This window comes from Schistocerca piceifrons, chromosome 1 (assembly GCF_021461385.2).
Source record: "Schistocerca piceifrons isolate TAMUIC-IGC-003096 chromosome 1, iqSchPice1.1, whole genome shotgun sequence".
NCBI classification, from domain to species: Eukaryota; Metazoa; Arthropoda; class Insecta; order Orthoptera; family Acrididae; genus Schistocerca; species Schistocerca piceifrons.
The window spans coordinates 18,844,997-18,872,339 of NC_060138.1; the positions used below are offsets into that span (position 1 = coordinate 18,844,997).

The 27,343-nt window shown below is 49.4% G+C and overlaps 1 protein-coding gene across 1 annotated transcript in view; it reads right to left on the bottom strand.

The window, feature by feature from the left end:
* Nucleotides 1-27,343, bottom strand: part of LOC124789291 (carboxypeptidase E-like) — a 305,166-nt gene that overhangs the window by 116,849 nt on the left and 160,974 nt on the right. Inside the window, exons 3-5 of the mRNA XM_047256607.1 lie at nt 24,030-24,191; nt 18,249-18,311; nt 1,541-1,704 (exon numbers count right to left, since the gene is read on the bottom strand). Of these exons, the coding sequence (XP_047112563.1) occupies nt 1,541-1,704; nt 18,249-18,311; nt 24,030-24,191 (389 nt within the window). The remainder of the gene's footprint in view (nt 1-1,540; nt 1,705-18,248; nt 18,312-24,029; nt 24,192-27,343) is intronic.

The window sequence follows — 27,343 nt, forward strand, 5'->3', positions numbered from 1 at the left end:
CTGCAGTGGGGTCGGTGTGCGCAACAGCTGCGGGAGACGGGAGACGGGTCGCACTGCAAAGAGCAATTAAGCGCCTCCCCTCCCCCCCCCCCCCCACTAACACGTCTGGGTCAGAATTAGGGGGAGGGGGCCGGCACGGGGCATAACCGAGGGAGCAGCGCGGTCCCTGCAGCCGTCCCTCCGAGGCTGCAGCCGCTGACCGCACTCAACTTGCTGGCGCACACCCACTGTCTTACCGGCTCTTCTGGTAACGCGTTCGAGGAAGACTACGTAAGATTCGCTTTGATGACGCAGACACCTTCTCCCGTGGTCGCCTAACTGGCACCGCGTAACACAGGGAGTGGCAGCTGGTGTAGGACGTGGACCACCACATACGACAGACAGGCGCACACAACTCTGCCTGACGAGAACTGCCCGTCCTGTGAGCTGTCTCCCTTCTCCGGCGCCGTAACACCGGTCGAGTGCGTACGGTGAGAGAAGGGGGGCAAATTGTCATTTCCTGCAGTTTCAATCTTCTCACGCAAATGTCGTCCCAGGCGACATCATTCCACCAATACGAAGACAGTCCTGCGCTGTGTAAGACACACACACACACACACACACACACACACACACACACACACAGGTGCAACAGTTTGCGTGCCTCGCTGCTACGTCACCGCTGAATCAGTTTACGATACTCACCTTCCTGTCTAACAGTCGATACATTCGTATCACTAACACATTAAACTTTTTAGGACTAATTCTTAGCAATTAATTAATATGGAACGAACACACAGCTCGTAAATAACGGAAACTGCTAACAGGCCGCACCTGGTCTCTACATCCTTCTACCACTGCCCTCATCTGGCCCGTCCTAGCTTGTGTCGACAGCGACCAGGTGTCTACAGATTCCCCGAAATCGTAGAGAAACGCGCGCGCCTGCATTCCCCGACAAACCTTCTCTTCTCGGTGCCGGCACACACGGCACCCCAGCAGCCCCGGTGTCGGCCTGAGCCGCCCACCTATCCCCCTTGCGCACACTTCCGTGCCTCGTTCATCCTCTCCCGCCGGAATCTGAACCGACCCCTGTATTCGGCGATGAAATCCGCCCTGGGACGGACGTACTCTTCCACTCGGACCCTGTCGACAGTGCTCCATCTGACGCCACCACACAATTTTCTCCCTCCAATATCCCCCCACTCCACAATAGCTGTTAGTTGCTTCCTGCAGCTCTACAGGGTAGAATTCGTCATTTCATTTCCATTTTGAACATGACCATTTATTATGCACCCCCTACATCACGTTTCACCACTGCAGCAGCATGATAAGCTCTGATCATATTTCACTATTCTGCAGTCGCCTAAAAATTTTAAAACGTACACTCTTTCACGAATATGTATTTTCAATAATAAAATCTACCAGATGTGGGCTGTATAGCTAAAAGTTTTGTGAGACGTGTGCAACTCGTGTGTGGAGGGTGACTTTGGCTGCCGCCAGTGCGCCCCCTCGTAACGGGAACGCAGAGAGAATAGAATGTGTCAGGTCGGCCAGCACCCACCTGAAGGTCTCGTCGTCCGGCGTCTCGGAGTACTCCTGGGAGGCGCCGGAGCGGCTGTAGTCGAACGGGTAGTTGGCGACGAGGTCGCCGCCGTGCATGTTGGCCGACAGCACGAACGGCACCTCCATGATCATCCGCATCACGGCGCGAGTCTCAGGCTGCACCTGCGGGCAGGCGGGCAGGCGGGCGGCCGCGTCAGCCCGGGGGCTCTTCGCTTTCATACTCTGATGCCTGTCTCAGCTTATACACAGGACGAGGCACTTATAGTGTCGTGACCATGTTGCTCCGCAACAAAAGGGAAAGTCAAAAATCTTTTCATACCAAATTACCAGCATTTTTTAAAAAATGGGATTTTCCTCTTCGGAAATGGAAAGCATATTCAGTTTTCAGTATAAAAGTTGTGGTACATTTACCTGCTAAAGGTGACAGGTGACGTCATAAGGGCAGCTGCAGTTTGCATCAAAATTCTCTGACACGAAGCGGCCATTTCTTGTGTCTCGACCACACTTTTATTATTTCCGAAAACACCTTACCCGTTTCGACAACCGGTCATTTCCAAAGGCTACAAAATACAACACAAAAAAATGGCTCTGAGCACTATGGGACTCAACTGCTGTGGTCATCAGTCCCCTAGAACTTAGAACTACTTAAACCTAACTAACCTAAGGACATCACACACACATCCGTGCCCGAGGCAGGATTCGAACCTGCGACCCTAGCAGTCGCACGGTTCCGGACTGAACCGCCTAGAACCGCTCGGCCACCGCAGCCGGCAAAATACAACGCGGAACTGATATCAGACGACATGAAAATGTGTTACATTTCAACAGTGGTAAGAGACATAGTACGACGACTAGAAAATGGCTTTCTAGCTCACCGGTGTTATATTAAACTGATGGTTATATACACTCCTGGAAATTGAAATAAGAACACCGTGAATTCATTGTCCCAGGAAGGGGAAACTTTATTGACACATTCCTGGGGTCAGATACATCACATGATCACACTGACAGAACCACAGGCACATAGACACAGGCAACAGAGCATGCACAATGTCGGCACTAGTACAGTGTATATCCACCTTTCGCAGCAATGCAGGCTGCTATTCTCCCATGGAGACGATCGTAGAGATGCTGGATGTAGTCCTGTGGAACGGCTTGCCATGCCATTTCCACCTGGCGCCTCAGTTGGACCAGCGTTCGTGCTGGACGTGCAGACCGCATGAGACGACGCTTCATCCAGTCCCAAACATGCTCAATGGGGGACAGATCCGGAGATCTTGCTGGCCAGGGTAGTTGACTTACACCTTCTAGAGCACGTTGGGTGGCACGGGATACATGCGGACGTGCATTGTCCTGTTGGAACAGCAAGTTCCCTTGCCGGTCTAGGAATGGTAGAACGATGGGTTCGATGACGGTTTGGATGTACCGTGCACTATTCAGTGTCCCCTCGACGATCACCAGTGGTGTACGGCCAGTGTAGGAGATCGCTCCCCACACCATGATGCCGGGTGTTGGCCCTGTGTGCCTCGGTCGTATGCAGTCCTGATTGTGGCGCTCACCTGCACGGCGCCAAACACGCATACGACCATCATTGGCACCAAGGCAGAAGCGACTCTCATCGCTGAAGACGACACGTCTCCATTCGTCCCTCCATTCACGCCTGTCGCGACACCACTGGAGGCGGGCTGCACGATGTTGGGGCGTGAGCGGAAGACGGCCTAACGGTGTGCGGGACCGTAGCCCAGCTTCATGGAGACGGTTGCGAATGGTCCTCGCCGATACCCCAGGAGCAACAGTGTCCCTAATTTGCTGGGAAGTGGCGGTGCGGCTCCCTACGGCACTGCGTAGGATCCTACGGTCTTGGCGTGCATCCGTGCGTCGCTGCGGTCCGGTCCCAGGTCGACGGGCACGTGCACCTTCCGCCGACCACTGGCAACAACATCGATGTACTGTGGAGACCTCAAGCCTCACGTGTTGAGCAATTCGGTGGTACGTCCACCCGGCCTCCCGCATGCCCACTATACGCCCTCGCTCAAAGTCCGTCAACTGCACATACGGTTCACGTCCACGCTGTCGCGGCATGCTACCAGTGTTAAAGACTGCGATGGAGCTCCGTATGCCACGGCAAACTGGCTGACACTGACGGCGGCGGTGCACAAATGCTGCGCAGCTAGCGCCATTCGACGGCCAACACCGCGGTTCCTGGTGTGTCCGCTGTGCCGTGCGTGTGATCATTGCTTGTACAGCCCTCTCGCAGTATCCGGAGCAAGTATGGTGGGTCTGACACACCGGTGTCAATGTGTTCTTTTTTCCATTTCCAGGAGTGTACATTGTATCACGTCAACATTTCCAATCGCGAGTCAAGTGCAAACTGCTACCGAGACATAATTTTGGAAACCGAGTGGACTAAACCGCTGAACTGACGTATGGGGGTTCCAAGACTGCGCCTCTCATACTGTGTGAATTTCCTGTCTAGACATTCATTTGCTCCCCCTGGCGGATACAGTGACGCAGTCGCGCCACCTCTTCCTCATAAGTGAATATCACATGCCTCTACAGTTTATGATTCTTAAAAAAGTGATATTTATGAACTTTCACTCGTACTACTGATTTATATGTTGTAAGTTGTCAAAAAAATTGTTTGTTGACAAATAGTTAGCCCCATCGCCAATCAGCGCGTTCTTCCAATGTACTGGTTTCGACCACTCAAAAGATCTGTTACACATTATTCTGTGAACAAATATCTTTTTGTAAAACACTGCAAAGTGATTTCCATGTTTACTGACGAATTTGTTTTCTACGATGTAAAGATGATAATTGCTGTAAAGAAAACAAAACGTGCAGCATGTGTACCACGTATCCAGCGACCCTAGAAGTTTAGTCCATTCGGTTTCCAAAGTTTTCCCTCGGTAGCAGTTTGCAAAAAATGGTTCAAATGGCTCTGAGCACTATGGGACTTAACTTCTAAGGTCATCAGTCCCCTAGAACTTAGAACTAAACTCCTGGAAATGGAAAAAAGAACACATTGACACCGGTGTGTCAGACCCACCATACTTGCTCCGGACACTGCGAGAGGGCTGTACAAGCAATGATCACACGCACGGCACAGCGGACACACCAGGAACCGCGGTGTTGGCCGTCGAATGGCGCTAGCTGCGCAGCATTTGTGCACCGCCGCCGTCAGTGTCAGCCAGTTTGCCGTGGCATACGGAGCTCCATCGCAGTCTTTAACACTGGTAGCATGCCGCGACAGCGTGGACGTGAACCGTATGTGCAGTTGACGGACTTTGAGCGAGGGCGTATAGTGGGCATGCGGGAGGCCGGGTGGACGTACCGCCGAATTGCTCAACACGTGGGGCGTGAGGTCTCCACAGTACATCGATGTTGTCGCCAGTGGTCGGCGGAAGGTGCACGTGCCCGTCGACCTGGGACCGGACCGCAGCGACGCACGGATGCACGCCAAGACCGTAGGATCCTACGCAGTGCCGTAGGGGACCGCACCGCCACTTCCCAGCAAATCAGGGACACTGTTGCTCCTGGGGTATCGGCGAGGACCATTCGCAACCGTCTCCACGAAGCTGGGCTACGGTCCCGCACACCGTTAGGCCGTCTTCCGCTCACGCCCCAACATCGTGCACCCCGCCTCCAGTGGTGTCGCGACAGGCGTGAATGGAGGGACGAATGGAGACGTGTCGTCTTCAGCGATGAGAGTCGCTTCTGCCTTGGTGCCAATGATGGTCGTATGCGTGTTTGGCGCCGTGCAGGTGAGCGCCACAATCAAGACTGCATACGACCGAGGCACACAGGGCCAACACTCGGCATCATGGTGTGGGGAGCGATCTCCTACACTGGCCGTACACCACTGGTGATCGTCGAGGGGACACTGAATAGTGCACGGTACATCCAAACCGTCATCGAACCCATCGTTCTACCATTCCTAGACCGGCAAGGGAACTTGCTGTTCCAACAGGACAATGCACGTCCGCATGTATCCCGTGCCACCCAACGTGCTCTAGAAGGTGTAAGTCAACTACCCTGGCCAGCAAGATCTCCGGATCTGTCCCCCATCGAGCATGTTTGGGACTGGATGAAGCGTCATCTCACGCGGTCTGCACGTCCAGCACGAACGCTGGTCCAACTGAGGCGCCAGGTGGAAATGGCATGGCAAGCCGTTCCACAGGACTACATCCAGCATCTCTACGATCGTCTCCATGGGAGAATAGCAGCCTGCATTGCTGCGAAAGGTGGATATACACTGTACTAGTGCCGACATTGTGCATGCTCTGTTGCCTGTGTCTATGTGCCTGTGGTTCTGTCAGTGTGATCATGTGATGTATCTGACCCCAGGAATGTGTCAATAAAGTTTCCCCTTCCTGGGACAATGAATTCACGGTGTTCTTATTTCAATTTCCAGGAGTGTAATTAAACCCTAATTAAACCTAACTAACCTCAGGACATCACACACACATCCGTGCCCGAGGCAGGATTCGAGCCTGCGACCGTAGCGGCCGCGCGGTTCCAGACTGTAGCGCCTAGAACCGCTTGGCCACCACGGCCGGCAGCAGTTTGCACTTTTCTCTTGATTGAGAATGTTGACGTCATACATGTACCTAATGATCTATTTTATAATGATTGACATATCACAGGTATGCCTGAGAGCCACATTCTAGTCGTTATACTGTCCCTTACCAGTGGTGAAATGTAACACATTTTCATATCTATCGGTACCAGTTTTGTGTTGTATTTTATAGCCTTTGAAAATGACCGAATGTCGAAACGCGTAAAGTGTTGTTGGAGTAAGCCAGCAAATAGTTTTCGCACACTGCGACTTCTCTCTCTATTTTCTTTTTGTTATTGTTATTCAAGGGAGGAAATTTATTTTTAAAGTGGTTTGTTGATATTTTACTTGTTTTCGCATAACGATACTCATTTTTTTATACAGGGTTGTTGACATCGCTACGAGTTTATCCAGCGCCAATTTAAATCCCACAAGGACATTACGTACTCTTCTCAGTTAGCCCCACTTCGTTTTGTACTCACGAATGTTTGATACACTATTAATGGATGATTCACATTTATGGTGAAGCTCGTAAGAACGCGAACTTATTCTCTGAATCGGAAGGTCTCGCGCCAAGAAAACACAATGGAAGAAGAACTGCTACTGGGGAAAATTCGGAAGTCGCTATATTGGCTGCAGATGCCACCAATCCTTACGTTTTGTTCGCGTCAGTTGGAACATCATTCGGGAATTTCACAATGTAGTCTTCTTCGAATGCTTAATCGTAATAAATTACATCCACATCACATTAGTCTACATCAAGCCCTTCATGGGGACGATTTGCAGTGACGTGTTGAATTTTGCCAACGCGCTCTAGTGCAAATTGAAAATGGTACGTTTTCAAATATTTTATTTTCTGATGAGTGCAAATTGAAAATGGTACGTTTTCAAATATTTTATTTTCTGATGAGTCGATATTCTCCAACCATGCTCGAGCGAACCGACATAATATGCATTATTAGTCAGTGGAAAATCCGGGATACTTGTGGGAACTTGAAAATTGAGCATCAAAGGCAATGGAATTCTGGAATTACGTGTGATTGTACCACACTTCATTGAAGGTAAACTAAATGTCGGGAAACACGCAAATTTTTAGGACCAAGAACTTGCAGTGTTGCTTGAGGACGTGGCTCTTGTGGAACGGCGTGCCACTTGGTATCGACGCCACGGTTGCCCATCTCATTACTCGGCTGTACCTCGAGAAATCCTGAAGAGAGACCAACCTGACCGACGGATACGACGCAAGGCCCTGCCCCCGGACGTCTCCTCTGCAGACTTTTTTCTTACGGTGATACTATAAGGACAAAGTTTACCACGAAATGCCGACCATACCAGAGAATCTATGTCAACAAATTAAGAACGTCTGTGCAGGAATCAGAAAAGAAATGTCGAGGTGAATTCAAATCTATTTTGAAGCGCGTTTTCGGAAATGCATCAAAGTTTTGTCGTAACTCTGAGCATTTACTACACTGAAATTGATTTTAGCGTTAGCGTGCAGTGTACGAGTATTGTACGTACTGTGCGTGAAAACCATTTGCTGACTTATTTGTCGCGTTTACATCACCTCTCACCCATAGGGGGTAAATGTACTGCAGCTTTTATACTCAAAACTGAATGCCCTTTCATTTTCGTAAAAGAAAACACACCATCCCATTAAAAAAAAAGGAATTTAATGTCGACAAAAACACGGAGAATGGCATTTTAAGGACCAGTTACGATCCCTATCTTATGTCCCCTTACCAATACTGCGAATTTTGTAGAAAACATTGTCGATTTTCCTCTTCGTTTAGGAGCAAAATGGCTAATACACTATAAATTACTGTCATTCTCTGTGAGCGATAGAATTAACCACTTTTACTACTATTTACTATTTGTTATTAATATCATTATTTTTTAAATAAAGAGTGTCAACGAGAGCTGACCAGCGTAAAGCATCATGCTGTAGCTGTGAATATTTAAACTTCTGCTTGCCTCATCCAAAGGTGACCCTGAAAAATTCCGAAAATTTGTTGCTCACAGTAAAGATATAGTTCATACGTGACTTATTATTTTATGTTTTTATTTATAGATTCTACTACACTTTATAGATACAATAACTGACCGTTGCACATGGAAATTACCTTTACGGAAATTTTTATGCCATTCTTTTTGTTTTTTCTGTTCTGGAAATTGAACTACTTGAACCGTGCTTAGCGCACTATGTTCCCTTAACTCCATTGTTCCTGTTGCTATTGGTCTAACGTTTAGATGGCTACCTATACGCCACTCTACATGTAGTTATCCTGTGGCACCTTTTCCAGTGTGTCGCTTTACTGTGACAGAATTCATTTTGATTCTTCAGTTTCTCCCGGCGTATTTGTTGCTCGAACAGTCGACGGGTGTACTGCCGGTCCATAGTGTCCAACGGGCACAATATTTCGGCGATCAGCCACGTCGCCATCGTCAGGTGCGCTGACGAACTGAGCTCCCGAGGGCGGGCGGCCGTCCTAAATAACCTCCCCGCGCGGGCCGCTCTCTCTGCCGTCCGCGCCCGCGCGCCGGCGGTCGCGAAGACGTGGGCGTCGGAATCTGTCGTAGCGTCGACGTGCTTGCTACGTCCGCCCTGGTCGCCAGTTCGTACTTCCTGCTGACAGTCTCCTTAATTACATTCAATGCCGGGTTGGACACTATGAACCGGCAGTATATCCGTGGACTGTTCGAAAATTCATTTTGTTTTAACACATTTTGCAACTGCCTTTAACGCCTGGTGTTGTTTGTGCTATTACAACTGCATATACTACTACTGCTGCTACTATTATTATTATAATCATTACTATTGCTGGTAGTACGAGAACAAGGCAAGTATTAGAAAAAAAAAGAATGCCCTATTACTAACGCCAGCACCACTACTGAGGCTCACGTCGACCAGTGCTGGCTGGTACCACTGCGACCACAGAGTCGCTGACCACCAGCGCACAGTCAGCTCCTCACTTAACCATTACCTGCACGTAGCTGGGCTCCTCTTCAAATTCTGCGCCAGGTCAGCCCCGCAGTCTCTCGCTGCCTCCAGACCACACAGCACGTGCTCCTCTCCCTCCCCGGGTCTTCTCGTTGTTATCGGGCAGGTTTGCAAGCACAACACTCCCGGAGAGCCACCGTAGAGCTGTCGTTTCCTGTTGCATTTCCAGTCGCGGATGGTCCGCGGGAACGGCGACTGGCGGTACGTCTCTGTGTGGACTCTAACCTCTGTGATTCTTACCTTCGCGCTCATTTACAGGGACATACGTCAGGAAGAAATATGTCCACAGCTCGTGGTCTAGTTGCTAGCATTGCTGCCTCTGGATCACGGAGTCCCAGGTTCGATTCCCAACCGGCTTGGGGATCTTCTCTGCCCGGAGACTGGGTGTCTGTGTTGTCCTCATCATTTCACTCTCTTCACCATCATCATTCGTGGGTGGCGACAGGAAGGTCATCCGGCCACCCCTTAAACTAACAACACCAAATCCTTTCCTAACACTGCCGACCCTGCGCTGATGCAGGATACGGGTACAAGGGAAAAAAAGGAGAAGAAGACACGCGGAAGCAATATATCGGTTGACTCTTCCAGGAAAATGCGATCTCGGAACTTTAACAGTGAACCGTAACGCGATGCAGACTGGCTCTTTCCAGCCTCTGCCACTGGGGCTGGCTGAGCATCTCCATGACGTTTCCGTGTTCCGTAAGTGAGCGTGTAACGAAACGCGCTGCTATCCTTTGGATCTTCTCCGTTTTTTCTATCAATCCTATGTGCATGGGACCCAAATTGACAAGTAATTTTCAAGTATTCGTCGGACGAGTGTTTCGTAAAGCACCTCTTTTGTTGATGGACAACATTTCCTGAGATTTCTTCCAATGAAACTCAGTATGGCTGGAGTCTGTCTTCGCTGCGATTAGTTTAATGTTTTTGTTTCTTTCAAATGCCTCTGTACACACACTCATAAATGTTTTGTAGAAGTAATTTCTTCCAGTGATTTTCCTGCAATCGTGTGACCATACAATAACTAACATTTCTCTTAACGTATACGAGAAACGTCACGTTTGTTTAAGCTGAGGCTCACTCCACCGAGCTCAGGCCCCCTGCATTTTTTCCCGCATTTTGTCAGAGTTTCCTAGCTTTGCGATACCTCTGTGTACAGCAGCAATACCCGCGAAAAGCCTCGTGCAACTTCTGATGCTAGGCCCTATCACGTTTATATATACAATCAGGTTACAAAGGTCACGGTACAGCGATATGCACACATAAAGGTGGCAGCAGTATCGCATATTCCGTATACAAAATATAAAAGGGCAGAGCAGTCGTCTGTGCTCTGGTGATTCACGTGAAAAGATATCTGACAGCAGTAGGGCAACAAGGAGACGAGAACAGCTCGGCAGTGCGGGTTGTCTACATTAAGGGGCAAGTTTACATTCAGGGGCAAACCTATTGTTCTCTTTTGATTGCCACGTTAAGGTCCCTGGGCATAATCCATCCTTTTGATTGGCAGGTAATGACCCCTCCTGGCGAGAACCCATCCTTTGGATGGACAGGTCCTTAGCATATTGTTCTATTGTTCTACCCTTCCGCCTTCTCCTCTCAAACCCTCAGGAAACCTCCAACCCTCACTCCCCCCTCGCCTATATAGGTGCACTTTCATGTATGGCTCGCTAAGGCATCCGATAAATTCCCGTCGAAAGACGTGCTCTCTCTCTCTCTCTCTATCTCTCTCTCTCTAGTTCTGCTTTTGTAACATGCCACTGCCTGGTCTGCACGTACCTTCGGTCGCAGTCGGGCCGAACTGCAAACAACGCAGCCTTTACCCGGTAAACCTCTGCACAATACCGACGCACGCGTGATGCCTTTCTTTCGAGGGAAATTCCTGACTGAAAATGGATCCCGCCACTGGCTCTGAGCTGCTGTACGTGCTGGAGACAAAAGATCTCGCGACAAGAAATTCAACTATATAGCACAGGATACACCGTTTGTTTATGAAATTCGATTTGCAGGAGCTGGATCTCACTTTTCATTGGTGGGAAAAGTTCACATGCAGAAACTACATGTCCTAATTACGTAATTACACTGTTGCAGGTCGAAGGTGTGGCCTTATTGGAAAATATTTCTGCGTGCCCTGTGACGCTAGATACGGAAGACAGGTGGAAACACTGGCAAAGCGACGCACCCGCGCCCCAGACCTGGGACAAACTACAGCCGCGGCCGCAGTGGCGGGCGCGTGTGCGCGGCAGACAGCACCGGCCCGCCGGGGAGGGCAGCAATTGAGGAGTCGCCAGCACGCCCAGTGCACGCGTCCGTCACGCAACACGCACGCGTCCGCTTGTGTCACGCCCACCCATCACGCTGCTCACTTGGCCAGCCCCCGCTGTCGCGGGAGAGGTCTGGCAGGTAGGCGCCTCAGTTGCTGAGGAAATCCGGGTCTTCCGGTCGCCGACTCCTCGAGACCGCCCTTGCAGGCAGCCGCGGTGCACTGCGAAACGAGCAGCTGCAGCATGGATGTATACAGTAGTTCGAAACAATCCCACCCCCACATAGTCCACCCGGTTAAAAAAAAAAAAAAAAAAGTACCCAATCCGAGAGAAAGATGTCGTTGGCTATTCACCTCGAATTCCTCACGCAAAATGTTGATTTCTCCCGCTGATGCGAGTTTTCACATCGTCAGAGTATCGTTAACTGTTGCGAAAATCCTGTACAGGGCTGTGGCATAGGATGTGTTCCCTCTAAGTATTCTTTAGTCAGGTAGAAAAGTATCTTTCCTCAGTTATCACGGTCTGCAGCACAGCCGCGTGGCGTGTCGCTCCGCAGACCGCCGAGTGCAGTGCAGTGGCGCGAACCGGTACTGGGTGCAGTCCAGTGGACGGTGCGTGGTTCACGATCCAGAGATTTTCAACCGTGCAATTACTTGTGATGGGTGTTTCAGTACTGTGTTACTAGCGTGATCACATAAAAAGAAAAGCGATCGATTTAATTACTTCTTTTTGATGAATTTTACAACACCTGCATATTCCACAGACACTTGAGAATGATGAGCAAGAGACATTCAGCCTCTGCAATCTGAGTTTTTCATAAATAAACAATATACCTTCGGCTTAGTAACTCAATTTGCTGTCGTGAGATTCTTCGTCTCCACCAGAGAGCCGCCATTTTCCAGGTAGAGTAATGGGAGAGACGAGGGAAAGGTTGCGAGGTTTACCAGAGGTGGAAGAGTTAAGTAAGTGATCAAGTCAATGAAGTAGTCAATCAAATGATCAATCAAATGATAGAGTGAGAGGGGGCTATTCGAATAACTCAGACCTGAAGTTGTACCTGTATCAGCGAGGCGGAGGGGGAGGGTTGGTGGTTTCCTGATGGTCTGGGAGGAGGAGGTGGTGCGGAAGGGGTGGGGAAATAACAGGTTAAGGGTGTATCAATCAAAAGGATAGGTTATCCCCAGGGGTTCAATACCTAGCAATCAAAAGGATGAATTAACCCCTAGGGTGTCTTAATGTGTCAATCAAAAGATAACAATAGGTTTGTCCCTGAATGTACTCTTGCCCTTGAATGTAGGCAACCTGCACTAGCAAACTGTCCTCATGTCTTGTTGCCCTACTGCTTGTGAAGTGAATATTGATGCACAGTGGGATTAACAAAATTTGAATGCGGAGCGGCACTTACAATTCGACACGTGGGACACTCCATTTCGGAAATTAAAAGCGAATTCAATATTCCGAGATCCACAGTGTCGAGAAGGTGCGGACAGTACCAGATGTCAGGCATTACCTCTCAGCAGTGACAACGCAGTGGGCGACGGCCTGTACTTAGTGGCTGAGACCGTCAGCGATTGCGTAGAGTTGTCAGTCCTAACAGACGAGCAACACTGAGTGAAATGACCACGAAAAAGAATGTGCGATGTACGGCGAGCGTATCCGTTGAGAGAGTGCGGCGAAATTTGGCGTTATTTGGCTACAGCAGCAGACGGCCGACACGAGTGGCTTTGCTAGCAGCACGACATCGCCTGCAGCACGTTTCTTGTTCTCGTGACCATATCGATTGGGCTGTAGACGGCCGAAAACCGTAGCCCGATCTGATTAGTGCCGATTTCAGTTGGTAAAAGGTAACGTTAGGGATCGAATACGGCACGCTCCCTGCGAACCCCTGCACGCAAATTGTTAACAAGACACTGTGCAAGCTTTAGGTGGCTCGCTAATGGTGTGGGCTGTGTCTACATGTCTCTGGTCCAACTGAACTGACCATTGAGTGAAAACGGTTGTGTTCGGCTAGCTGCAGCCCATTTACAGCTATTCGTGGACTTGATGTTGAGAAACAACGATGGAATTTTTATGGATGACAATGTTTTATGTCATTCTGGGCAATATCAGCGAATGATTTGGTCGCCCAGATCGCCAGACACGAATCCCATGGAACAGGAACGTAATGGAGAGGTCTGCTTGTCCAGAACATCAAGCACCGCAACAGTTGCGCAATTACGGACGGCTGTAGAGGCATTATGAGATGTTCCAAGACCTTTGTCATATCAATGTACTGTGAGAGATAATGGACCTATACCTTTCCGTTTGTGCATACCCGAAGTTTCTTGTAGTTCTGAAGGCTTCTCTCTGTTTAGACTGGTGTTCTGTGTGCTGTTTGCTAGAAACTTGTCAGTCCAGTCACGCAGTTGGTGTGATGTTCCGCACGGTCGTATTTCGTTCGTCAGGCGGCAGCACGGAACTGTGACGAACGCCTCCTGGAAGTCGAGGAAGACGGTACCCACCAGGTGGCGTCTGTCTGGTGCTTTCTTTGTCTCGAGGGCGAACAGAACGAGCCGGGTTCTACACCGTTTCCCGTCTCCAGGAATGTCGCGATCCGCGAGCGTGAAACGTGTTCCGACATTCTACAACAGACCGAAATGAGAGATACAGGCCTATAGTTCTGTGTGTCTGTTGGGAACGCTTCTCGAAAACGGGAATGACTAGCGCTCTTTCCAGTCATTAAGAACAGTGCTGCAACCATAGGATCGAACTGATATCCCATTAGGTTGAGCGACGTTTCATCTGTTTAGCGATTTCAGTTGCTTTTCTGTTCTGACTTATTTCGATATCTATTATTTTGTCGTCCGTGCGACGATTTAAAAGAGGGACCACAGTGCTATCATCCTACGTGAAACAGTTTTGGAAGAAGACGTTTATTATTTCGACGATTTCTGTGTCATCTTGGGTTTCACTGCAATTACGGCCACAGAATCTCTCGATACACGGCTCGGGATCTGTTTACTGATGTAACATACGACCAAGACTTTCTGGGATTTTTTGTCAAGTCGGCAGAGAGAACTAGGTATTTTAGTTTCCCTTTCTTCGGATCTAGGACTTCAGAGCAGTTTCTCTAACTTCCTTGCTACCTTACTGTTTTTTCTGTTTCATAAAACCCGTCGCGTCTCGCTCACGTTTCTGTATGTTCCTTCAGAGTCTGATTTGTCACTCGTATGCCACGCCATTTTAAATAAACGGTTAGTTCTAATTAGAATTATTTAACCAGTTTTATAGAGCAAGCTACCAACACCAGGAACGAAAAAAATGTATTTAAAGAGTTTATATAATTTTAGAAAGTGACATTCCGACACCATTAGCAGAAGAGGCTTACGTCAAGCACGCAAAGCATTGCGGACCAGCCAACCAGTGCAACCCGAGGGAAGTCTGCACAGCCCAAGACGTGAAACACAACACAAGACAACACCGCGGCGACCCCAACGACCAGCACCACCCACACCCCAGACACAGAGGGACGCGCGCGGCTGCCGCTGCTGGAGCTGGAGAGGAGGAAGGGCGGCGGTGGCGGCGGCGGCGCGTCTGCAGAGGAGGCCGTCGCACAGCAGAGCTCCGCAACAGGAGAGCACACGCACTGGGCGAACGACACGCCTCAGAGTACACGGTAGCGTTAGCTGCGCAACTTATCGCGATACAGAGGGCGTCTCACGTAAGGCACGACCCGCTTTTGTTGCAAAACGGTTCTAGATGTCGAAACAAGATTGTCGCCAAATGATAGTACTCACGGGGGGCGCGTAATTTTGTTAAGCTGTTGATACATGTAACTCTTATATCGAGCGAGTTAAGTTACTCGGGCGTTTGAGTTTCTTTGGTATACTGTTCAACAGGTTGTTAATGTTGGCACTGAAGCGTTTGGCAAAACTACCTCAGGAATACGCACGAAATATTGAAATTAGGTAACGAAAGAGGAACATATGAAAACGCAACAAATGAAGCAGTGACAGGGCAATACAGACGTCTAAAAATGTGCCTGACGGAAAGTATAAAATGGCAAAACAGCAATGGCTAGACGACAGATGCAAAGATGTAGATGCACGCATCAGTAGGGCGAAAGATAGAAGCGGCTTATAGGAAAATTAAAGATACACTATGTGATCAAAAGTATCCGGACACCCGCGAAAATGTACGTTTTTCATATTAGGTGCATTGTGCTGCCACCTACTGCCAGGTACTCCATACCAGTGACGTCGGTAGTCACGAGACATCGTGAGACAGCAGAATGGGGTGCTCCGCGGAACTTACAGACTTCCAACGTGGCAGGTGATTGGGTGCTGACTTGTCTCATACGTCTGTACGCGAGATTTCCACACTCCTAAACGTCCTGTTTCTGATGTGATGGTGAAGTGGAAACGTGAAGGGGCGTGTACAGCACAAAATCGTACAGGCCGACCTCGTCTGTTGACTGGCAGAGAGAGCCGACAGTTGAAGAGGGTCGTAATGTCTAATAGGCAGAGATCTATCCAGACCATCACACAGGAATTCCAGACTGCATCAGTATCCACGGCAAGTACTATGACAGTTAGGCGGGAGGTGAGAAAGCTTCGATTTCGTGGTCGAGCGGCTGCTCATAAGCCACACTTCAAGCCAGTAAATGCCAGACGACGCCTCGCTTGTAAGGAGTGTAAACACTGGACGACTGAACAGTGCAAAAACGTTGTGTGGAGTGATGAATCACGGTACACAGTGTCGCGGTCCGATGACAAGGTGTGGGTATGGCGAATGCCCGGTGAACGTCGTCTGCCAGCGTGTGTAGTGCCAACAGTAAAATTCGGAGGCGGTGGTGTTATGGTCTGGTCGTGTTTTTCATGGAGGGGGCTTGCATCCCTTGTTGTTTTGCGTGGCGCTATCACAGCACACGCCTACATTGATGTTTTAAGCACTTTCTCGCTTTCCACTGATAAAGAGCAATTCGGGGATGGCGATTGCATCTTTCAACACGATCGAGCACCTATTTATAATGCACGGTCTTTGGTGGAGCGGTTACACGACGATAACAACCCTGTAATGGTCTGGCCTGCACAGAGTCCTGACCGGAATCCTATAGAACACATTTGGGATATTTTGGAACGCCGACTTCGTGCTAGGCTTCACCGACCGACCGACATCGATACCTCTCCCCAGTGCAACACTCCGTGAAGCATGGGCTGCCGCTCCCCAAGAAATCTTCCAGCACCTGACTGAACGTATGCCTGCGAGAGTGGAAGCTGTCATCAGGGCTAAGGGTGGACCAACAGCATACTGAATTACAGCATTACCGATGGAGGGCGCCACAAACTTTTAAGTCATTTTCAGCCAGGTGTCCCGATACTTTTGATCACATAGTGTACGTCTGGAAAAAAAGAAGGAGTTGTACGAATATGAAGAGCTCAGATGGCAAACCCGTATCAAGCGAAGAAGGGAAAGCGGGAAGAAGGAAGCAACGCACGGCACGGCTACGCGTGGGAGATTAACTCGAAGAGAATGTTGTAGAAATGGACGAGTAACAGAATGAAGACGAGGTGAGAGATATACTGTGACATATACTGTGATGAAAATTTCACAGAGCACTGAAAAATAAAAGTCGGAACAAAGCATGGCACTGCCTACTAACTACTGAGAACTTTGGGAAACGCAGTATAAATACGTATTTTAAAACGGAAAAGAAAAAATAGAGAGCAATGAGAAGACGTTAAATTTCTGAACATTTGTTTGTAACGGGTGGAAACTGTTTAAGAGTGCACGTCGTCTAATATTAATCGGAAAAAAATTATAGCAAGTTAAATGGAACAGTCTAAGAAGGAAGGGAAAAATATAACAGGTTCAAGTAGAAGAACGAACATATTTTTAGAATTGAGTTGTTTAAACAATAAACGTTTATGGAGTACAGAGATTGAAAAGAAAGGTACATACAGCAAAACGGCTCACTGCAGCTAAAGCGTCACACTTTATCTTTGTAGAAGAATTTGCTGTCTGAGAAAATATTCTGCTTCAGGGCATCCGCACGTTAAACGACGCGTTTTCTATACGATTTGTTGTAATAAAGTGGTCATAAATGTCTGGAAATGCTACGGTAGCACGAACACATCTCTGCAGATGCTCCACTCGACGAAGGCGTGAGAGTGTGTTTCTCTACTGTGTGTCTCCGAAACTGGAACGGAAGCATAATTTTAGTTCCTGGCTAGTATTCGAAATTCGGTTCGCATGCTCGAATTTGTTTTCGACGACATGTTGCCTACGAGTTCTCCGTAGCGCGTTAACCGCCCTCGAATGCATCGATGGCTTCACACTGCTCTTCGGGGCTTTCTCCGTGCGTTTTTGAGAGTCGGTACTCGAGTGAACGCCGCCTTCGGAAGGGAAAGCCCTGTGTCTGCAGCACTGTACACACGCGCCAGTAGCTGCTACAGGGCGAGTAATCAAAGTTCAAGGACACGACAGGGACTAGCAGAAAAGTCTGGGAAACGTGGGTCCTGAACGCCATACCGTACGAGCTGCGAGCACTTGTCGGAGCAGAAGAGACGTGTTGAGCAGTGGCGCAGACGAACAAGTGCTCCTGGTTCTTACGATACGCACTTGACAGCCCAGGTTTACTGGACAATTTTTTCTCGTTTCGGTGGAAACTCGTAACTCTGAAAGTACGGAAAACAGAGAGGTTGCATTAGTAGAGGTTTATTTCACAGCATCGAAGACGAACAAGTGGTCGTAGCTGTTACGGTACGTACTTCGGAGGCCACGTTCGTTATACTCTTTTGCTTGGAATGACGGTTCCTGCCGTCCCTCCGGCAGCAGGGGGTGGGAGTGGGGGGTGGGGGACCAGTAGCGGCAGCCGGGCTGGGTGCTGCGCTCTGCTCTCCTCTCCTCTTACCTTCTTGCAGCGCGAGTCGAAGCCGTAGTAGATGTCCCGCGGCTGGCCCTTCAGCTTGGCGCACTAGAAACGAAATGACACAAATACAGCTGGTTACGGCACACACCTCGGCCGCTAGGTTCGCTTGTCGCTCAGTCCGATCGTGCCGGTACCTGCAACACGACTTTCCACGGTGAGAACACTGTTTTGTTGTACTCTACGCTTGGAGAACATGTCACGTAAATGGCCGATGCAGTACGTTTGACACGGGAAGATATGAAAAGGAATTTTTTAAAGGCGCGTAGACGCTACGCCAACGGAGGCCGGGATCTGCTCTCCGTGTGCTGGAGGAAACCGGGCGGGCCCGTGTAAGCGGTCGGCCTCGGCTGGAATCCCCCTCCCCCCCCCCCCCCCCTTCCTGAAGCTGCCTACGGTGTCGGCTGCTGCGGTACACACCTGTTGCTTTTCCAGAACGGCTCTGTTTGTTCAAGTTTTTCAGGACAGTCACAAGTCGCACGTACTATCTTTTATTGACCGGTTTCGCTCCTTAATTTAAGAAGAGAAAGTGTCTGATGAAACTCTGAAACTTTTAAAGCACAGTAGTTGGCTGCTAAATTAAAGGGCGAACACAGTCAATGAAACGTACCCAGTGCGACGTGTCGTTGCACGAAAATTCCAGCAGCTGCTGCTTCCGCCTGCTCTGGCTAACGGCCTGAATTTACTGCGTTTTAAAGTAGTGTAGCATAGCGTGGAATATGGAGAGAGCATTAAAGCTGATACGGTTTTGTCGTGAACGGGAATGGTTATGAGACCGTACGGACTGCTATTATAAAAGTAAACCAAAGAGACTAGACGCTTGGAAAGTGATGTGCACGATGTGAAAAAGGAAAAGCTGTCTTCATCGACATCTTTTCGTCACGAACGACAAAGAGAAACAAATAAAACTGGGGGCAACTATTAACTTTGTGCTGCAGGCAGAGCTCTCCTGAAAGACGTCTAATCTTTCGAAATTTCAGTGTGTACACAATTTAAGAACAGTTTCAAATTTGTAGCCTCAACTGAGAAAGCATTAGGAGGTAGCCCATATTCCAATTCAGCTCTGACCTTAATTTTGTCTCAGCACACTGCTTCCTACTTTTTAAATGAGAGATCGTCCGCCAGCGTCGTCTGTTCTTCTCCTTCTTTTTCTGATGATGAGCTTCTTGCAGTAAAATAAATACTGCAAATGCGACGAGCGCTAAATCCTCTTCTCCGCTCACAATATCGGCCGGCGAAACTCTCGTTAAAACGCTACTTTGTAACGATAATAGAACGGCAGCAACGACGACGAGAAGGCGAACGCGAATGCACTGGCGACCGACGGCGCTCTGCCGCCGTATGGTCGCCGGCCTGCGCTCGGCTCCTGTGTGCGCGCCGCCTTAAAGAATGCCGCACTCTGAGCTTCAGTGTTGTATTTCCTGGTGCACAGACCGTCTTCTTCTGAAGATATACCGAGCGAGGTGGCGCGGTGCTCAGCACACTGGACTCGCATTCGGGAGGACGACAGTTCAATCCCGCGTCCGGCCATCCTGAATTACGCTCTCCGTGATTTCCGTAAATGACTCCAGGCAAATGCCGGGATGGTTCCTTTGAAGGGGCACGGTCGACTTCCTTCCCCGTCCTTCGCTAATCCGATGAGACTGGTGACCTCGCTGTCTGGTCTCTTCCCCCAAACAATCCCATCCAATCTGAAGATAGCATACCGTGTACTGCGATCAGGATGAGACAGTCGTTCTCGAAATGTCTCCCCACGCCGTGACTGGCCATTTTTCGGCGACACAGTTTCTTCAAGTAGTCGTCGTCCAGCGAGGCGTGGTGGAGAGCTCCTGCGACGTTCCAGAGAGCTACTGGCTGCCTGCGGCTGGGGCTGCTTCGTGCCGTGATGCGGCGGACGCGCCTCTTCCGGCACTCGGTTCTGTTAATAGTGCGTCGGCAAGCTCCGGCGCTCCAGACTCGAGTAATCGTCCTCAGATTCCTCGAGATCGCAAACAGACAGCGCTCGTGAGATGATAAATGAGACTGCGGTCGAGAGGGAGATCAGCGGGGCGGGCGTGTAGGCTAGGAGGGCACGGGCCGACAACTCGAAAGCCTCGTACGTGAGCCCATTCCACTGCTTTTGGTCGGCCACAACTATTCCGATCGTACTTCACTGTAAACAACTCGAAGCTATCGCGTTGCAAAGGCGCCTTGTCTGGGCGCCTTGTCACGGTCCGTGCCGCTCCCCACGTCGGACGTTCGAGTCCTCCCTAGCGCATGGGTGTGTGTATGTGTGTGTGCGCTGTCCTTGGCGTAAGTTGGTTTAAGTTAGGACAAGCAGAGTGTAGGCTCAGGGACCGATGACGTCAGCCGTTTGGTCCCATAAGATCTTACCACACTTTTTTTTTTTTTTTTTTTTTTTGCCTTGCAGAGTGTGGCTCTCCAGATTAGACAGGCTTTTTGAACAGGCATCGGCTTACGTCGTGGTGTGCTCGCTTTCGCCCTAGTTGGATCAACCTGCTCGAGTACACTACACACCACTGAAGATAGCATACCGTGTACTGCGATCAGGATGAGACAGTCGTTCTCGAAATGTCTCCCCACGCCGTGACTGGCCATTTTTCGGCGACACAGTTTCTTCAAGTAGTCGTCGTCCAGCGAGGCGTGGTGGAGAGCTCCTGCGACGTTCCAGAGAGCTACTGGCTGCCTGCGGCTGGGGCTGCTTCGTGCCGTGATGCGGCGGACGCGCCTCTTCCGGCACTCGGTTCTGTTAATAGTGCGTCGGCAAGCTCCGGCGCTCCAGACTCGAGTAATCGTCCTCAGATTCCTCGAGATCGCAAACAGACAGCACTGCCCCATCTGCCCGTGTGTACTCGCCCTCCCACGCTGGGGCGTATATCAGCAAACAGGTGCGTAGCTCAGCCCTCGCTCGCTCGGCAGAATCCAGACAACTCGCCGCAATACGGTACGAGAGCGTCGTTCATTGTCTGCATTACGCCCCCACCCCAGTCCCTTTCCGCTTCGTCTGGGTCTCTCTCGCTCTCGCGACGGCGATCGGCCTGAGCGGGAGCCCCGAGTGAACAGTGGTGCGCTGCCGCAGCCTCTCGGCCCACAGACAGCCGCAGACTGACAGTCCGTAGTGGCACGACGCGTCTCGGCGGCTACAGTGTTGGAGGACGAGGGCTGCCGCACGGCCGCGCGCGGCTGCCGCTCGCTGCATTTGTTCACTGGAAGGATGCGGTTTTTACAGTAAACGTGCACCATTTCTGGACTTTGCCAAGTCCTCGCACGACTTGCAAAACACTCCCGACGTACAGTTTTGATTTCTGGCACGAAAGACATTATTTCGTGCACGAGTGTCGAAGACTTGCCCAGGCTCCTGACGTGGTCTCTGGTGCGGCGAAGCAAAAATCGATTCGATATTCCGTGCTCCTGAAGGATGGAGAAAGTTCAGTTGTTGGGGATGGATTAAAATAATAAAATTTTCTTGATCCGCACTTACTTGTGATCCATTTTCTAGCAACATGTTTCTTCATCGGGCACCTGTATACCGACAGTCTACCAGTTCCATACGGAGCGAGGCGGCGCAGTGCTCAGCACACCGGACTCGCATTCGGGAGGGCGACGGTTCAATCCCGCGTCCGGCCATCCTCGTTTAGGTATTCCGTGATTTCCCTAAATCACTCCAGGCAAACGCGGAGATGGTTCCTTTGAAAGGGCACGGCCGACTTCCTTCCCTCATCCTATGAGACCGATGACCTCGCAGTTTGGTTTCCTCCCCCCAAATCAATCCATTCGGGCTCCACCATCAGTGTGCGATAACCAAACGCTTTTACGGTTTATGTAAATATGAAAGGATTCGATTTTTAGCGAGGCAACTGCTGCAGAAATGAAACAGTTTGTAAGAGCAGTGTTGCACTTCCGTGACCTTGAACTGGGCGAGGTCGCTAGCGCATGCTTGTGCTATGGCGCCCGACCTGGCGCTAAGCTGACTCGACTGGTGGTGGCGTAAAACAATGTTCGCTCCATTACTTGGTCGGCAAGGGCAGGAGAGGTGGTGGACAGCGTCCCGCACTAAAGTCCCAACCTCTGCGCAGCGCCACACCAGCTAAGGCTGCGCGGCGACCACCCGCCTGTCGGACGGGGAGGCACCCTTCTGTCACCCTCTGCCTTCTGTCATCATCATCACACGACACAAACATTACACTACACTCTCCACCCACACAATACATACCTATAGTGTTACAAATCTTTAATGGAGCATGTTGCAAGTAAATAACAAAAAACTCAATATTGCATGTAACGACAACGTCTACTTTTCAAGTTCTCATTTTAGTTGAATGACGTTCACTGATTCATTTTTTGCCTTATAAATATAAAAATTTGGTTAAAATCTTTTGTCGAATGATTTCACAATATGCTGAAGTTCTGCGAACCGGAGTAATTTTCACGCCTCAGTTAAAGAGTCGAAACTGAGTTACTGGCAAGCAGACTCCTTTCCGGGCAGTTGAAATGTCGCCTCCTCTCGAAACACACACACACACACACACACACACACACACACACACACACACACACACACACACACACTGACGATATTATTCCTGCAGGCTGGCATGTTACAATTGTGTAAAACCTGTTTCAGTACTTTTTGGCACAGTTGATACAACGTTATCAGTAACGAGGTCAAGTACAGCGAATCGACGGCAAGGTGGGTCACGAAAGAGTTAACGCGACAACATAAGGCAGCAAGATTCAAAGTGTGTACAAACTTGAAAGAAGGCTACGAAAGACAAGGTGACGCTTTCCTAAAAAAGATTTTAGTATGTGACGGACCTCGGAGTCAACTTTTCAACCGGCGTTCAGTAACAACAAGGAGGTCGGAGAATTACTGGAAAAGTGGCTCACACAACAACACGAAGACTTCTTTGCATCGACATCGATATAGTTCATCCCGAGTCCAGGTGTAGACATGTACCGCGTGATCAAAAAGTCAGTATAAATTTGAAAACTTAATAAGCCACGGAATAATGTAAATAGAGAGGTACAAATTGACACCCATGCTTGGAATGACAAGGCGTTTTATTAGAACCAAAAAAATACAAAAGTTCAAAAAATGTCCGACAGATGGCGCTTCATCTCATCAAAATAGCAATAATTAGCATAACAAAGTAAGACAAAGTAAAGATGATGTTCTTTACAGGAATTGCTCAACATGTCCACCATCATTCCTCAACAAAAGCTGTTGTCGAGGAATAATGTTGTGAACAGCACCGTAAAGCAAGTCCGGAGTTATGGTGACGCATTGGCGTCGGATGTTGTCTTCCAGCATCCCTAGTCGGTCGATCACGATACACTTGCGACTTCAGGTAACTCCAAAGCCAATAATCGCACGGACTGAGGTCTGCGGACCTGGGAGGCCAAGCATGACGAAAGTGGCGGCTGAGCACACGATCATCACCAAACGACGCGGGCTAGAGATCTTTCACGCGTCTAGCCATATGGGGTGGTTCTAATAAAAACCCATGTCATTCCAAGCATGTGTGTCAATTTTTATCTCTCTATTTACATTATTCCGTGGTTTATTAAGTTTCCAAATTTATACTGACTTTTTGATCACCCGGTACGTGGGCATTATGTTAACAAGTAGTAACAGTCTCATCTTGTAAAAACACACTTTTTTCAGCATCTATTTGCGTCTTTAATTATCGAATGTCCGTACAACACGTGAAACATTCTTTACTCATTGTTAAAGCTAAGGTAATTTCGCTGGCTGGCTGTACTCACCGGCTCGGCGAGGCGCCGCAGCTGCAGCTGCGCGAGCAGGTGGTTGTTGTAATCGATGTGCGCCTGCTCATAGCTGAACATGACGCGGTCCAGGTCCGGGAAGTTGCGGTTCAGGTCCACGCTGTTGTTGTTGTAGCGGCCGATCAGGTAGTCGGTGCCGCCCTGTGAGAAAGAACAAACCCAGCTGACGGCCGGCAAACTCTTCTCAGAACCCGAGCTCCCGGAATGTTAACACTAATGCAATGCTGCACAAGGTCTGCGTTCTGGGAGAGTTAACAGGCGCACCTGGTCGGTACTTTCTCGACTAAGGTTTCTACGACAGATTTTTGAGGGAAAGTACGACTCGTTGTCCTGAAAACGGTATCGGATCTTAAAAGAAAGCCATTCTCTAATGCAACGCGAAGAGCTGCTAATAAACAACACCTTTAAGAAATTGTTACAGCAGCGTAGTCAAGGATCGAATGAACTTGTGTCGCTGTAAGTCAGTGCTGCAACTCGCTTGTACGAGTGAGTTGCAACACACTAGGAGTGGAGCGGGCTGCCCAGGACGTCGCACACACAGCAATTGCAACAGTGAGGAACAATATTTTTCATTGACCGTTTCTAGGGGTGGAATGCTACTAACCTGAGTACAACGTGTTCCCTGGTGTCACGCTATTATGATGCCACACACCCTGCCACAACAATTTTATGCTGCCTGATGACAAGTTCTCGGAAGAGAATGTTTGTTTTCTCAGCAGCTCTCTCTCTTACGTAAGAATGATTTTCTTTACGTATTGGCGCGCAATGTTGGACCACCTAGTGTCAAATCTGTCATTAATGGGATCATCTGCTCTCGTTTTTCATAACTGGCGTAGTGGACAAGCAGTGCTTTGCAAAACAGCAAATGAGAATTCGGGAAGGAAGTGTACATTCTTGCTGTCTTTCATTTACTCTCGGACACTCGACCACCCTTTGCTATTGTCTCACCTGAAGCCCAATGTCGAGTCGTCTACGTGATCGAGAAACAGACGGAACTGCATCATATTTATACAGAAAAAGGAATATCATAAACCTGAGAGTCAGATCGCAAACACTACTTAAAAGGATACGATGGACTGCATTTCCAAAATGTAGAAAACCTGTGTGGGATGTGACTATCAACCATGCGTAAAGGCGAGAGTGAAGAAGAGGCGGCAGAGGGAGGCGCCGCTGGAAAGCGCTGCAGTCAGCCGCCAGTGCTGCACATAATGACGACACTACAGCTCCAGAGAGGGCTGGGGTGGGGGGTGTTTGGGCGTCGCGAAACCTCACTGCCCGCCCCCAGGCAGAAGGCGGGCACTGCAGTAGCGCCCCGAATCCGTCTGAGCCACACCCACCCGCTCCTCGTTCAGTGCACCTCGCCTGAAAAATTGTCACAGAGGCAGGAGACAGACACCTCACGCTGTACGGCACCCACACAGCCTAACTCGACACTCACGCCAAGTTCACGTCTTCAGGGTTCAGTACGTTAGTCGCTAAAAACAGAACCCTTATAGGATCAATGTTTGTCCATCCGTCTGTCTGTCACACTGTTCAAAGCCCTTTTTTCCGGAACAGGTCGACGTATTAAGTTGAAATCTGTGTGACTTCATGAGGTCAATGGTCTCTCGGTGGTGTAATAAAAGTTAGCTTCTAAGTTTATGCACTGAAAAGATAACGCCATTTGTGCCATATATTTTGATACTCACAAAGACAATGATCAATACGTACAAGGTAATTCCTGTTGGCCCAGATTCGTGTAATTTGACAAGAAGGAGGGCTCCGCAGCACAACCGAAGGAAAAAAAAAACAAAAATTACAAATTTGTAATTATATTACACGAAAAAATTGTCATTTGTTGTTAGACTGTCTGTCTGTCTGTCTGCGTGTCCGTTAAGAGCCCACCTTGCCACGTACCGGCAGCCGCGCTCGCCTCGCCGCCGCGACGCCGCTTCGGTACGGGAACACCGAGTCTCCCTAGTTGCTGTCGTATGACGCAGGTGGAGACTCGTTTGGCGCTGCAGCATTTCTGACGAGTCTTCGTACGTTTTGAGAAACACGACTTGAGTAAATCTCCCGTTTGACGTGTTGCTCGTTCGCTAACCATCTCTGCTCCCCCCGCCCCTGCTTCGCTACGACGCCAGGTGCCGCACCGCACCCCTCTTCACCACAGAGTACCGAGTCGTGCATCGCGTGTAGTCCTCTGGTGCTGCCTTCCGAGTACGTGTCACACACTCTTATACTCGCAAATTCAGTCGGTAAAACGTGCAGGGTTCTTCCCCTCCATGTAGAATCGTGAAATCTGGCACGAACAAAGGCTCCACGGTACGAGTAGAGGAAAGAGATCGCATAACTGTTAGCCTATATCCGACGGAAAAATACTTGTCTTGTCATCTGTTACCTGACTCTAAAACTGAAATTAAAACATTCCGGAAAGTGTTGGAATTCGTGGTATCGATGCCTTGCCGGTTTTAGTGCCGATGACAGGCAAAAATCGTCGTCATCTTCGACTCGCGGAATGGGTGAATTGTCTGGGTACGTAATTAAGTTTCTACGGGACCCTCGATGTGCGATTTCTATTCAGACCTCCTGGCCAGTTTTTAGGGTTGCGTGCCTCAGTCGCTGAAAGGGGCACACTCACACGATGACTGTGCTGTCCCTCCACCCGTCCGTCTGTCTGTCGGTCGGTCGGTCGCTCCGGATCCCTTCCTCTCGGGATCGAAACATCTGTCGCGTACTGACTTTCGCCCTGTAAAAGCTTGTAACACAATGCGATCCAAAGATACTGCCATTTGAGTCACACATTCTGGCAGCTTCCCAGTGGCCATGTCAACAACAGGCGAAAATAGTCGAAATTCTCGATGCTGCCACGGCCCCCTGGTGCTGTGACGACCGCTTCGCCTTCTGCCTTCTGTGCAGAACTAACAGCCAACATTCTCAAGTATTTGTTAGGTGTATTCCAGTGTCTGTTTTCCCCAGCAGTTTTTGCCCTTTGCTAACACCACGGAAGTTATTCTCCGATGTTTTAAAACATTTGGAGAAAGGCGAACATGTCCACAATTTAAAACAAATGAGATACAAAATGGAAGGTACAAGTAGGATAAGGAAAAACTAAATACATCACGGGACACAAGTGAATCTAAACACGTCCCATAACATAAGCCCACGAAAATACAAAGTTCAGAATAATCCCAGTCTACCAGAATATACATTTCGTACAAAGAATATCTAGTCCAATACGAACAAAAGGAAGCGCTAATTCCAGTCACGTCAATTCTGTTCCATTTATTGTAAGATATTCCAGTGCAGACCAC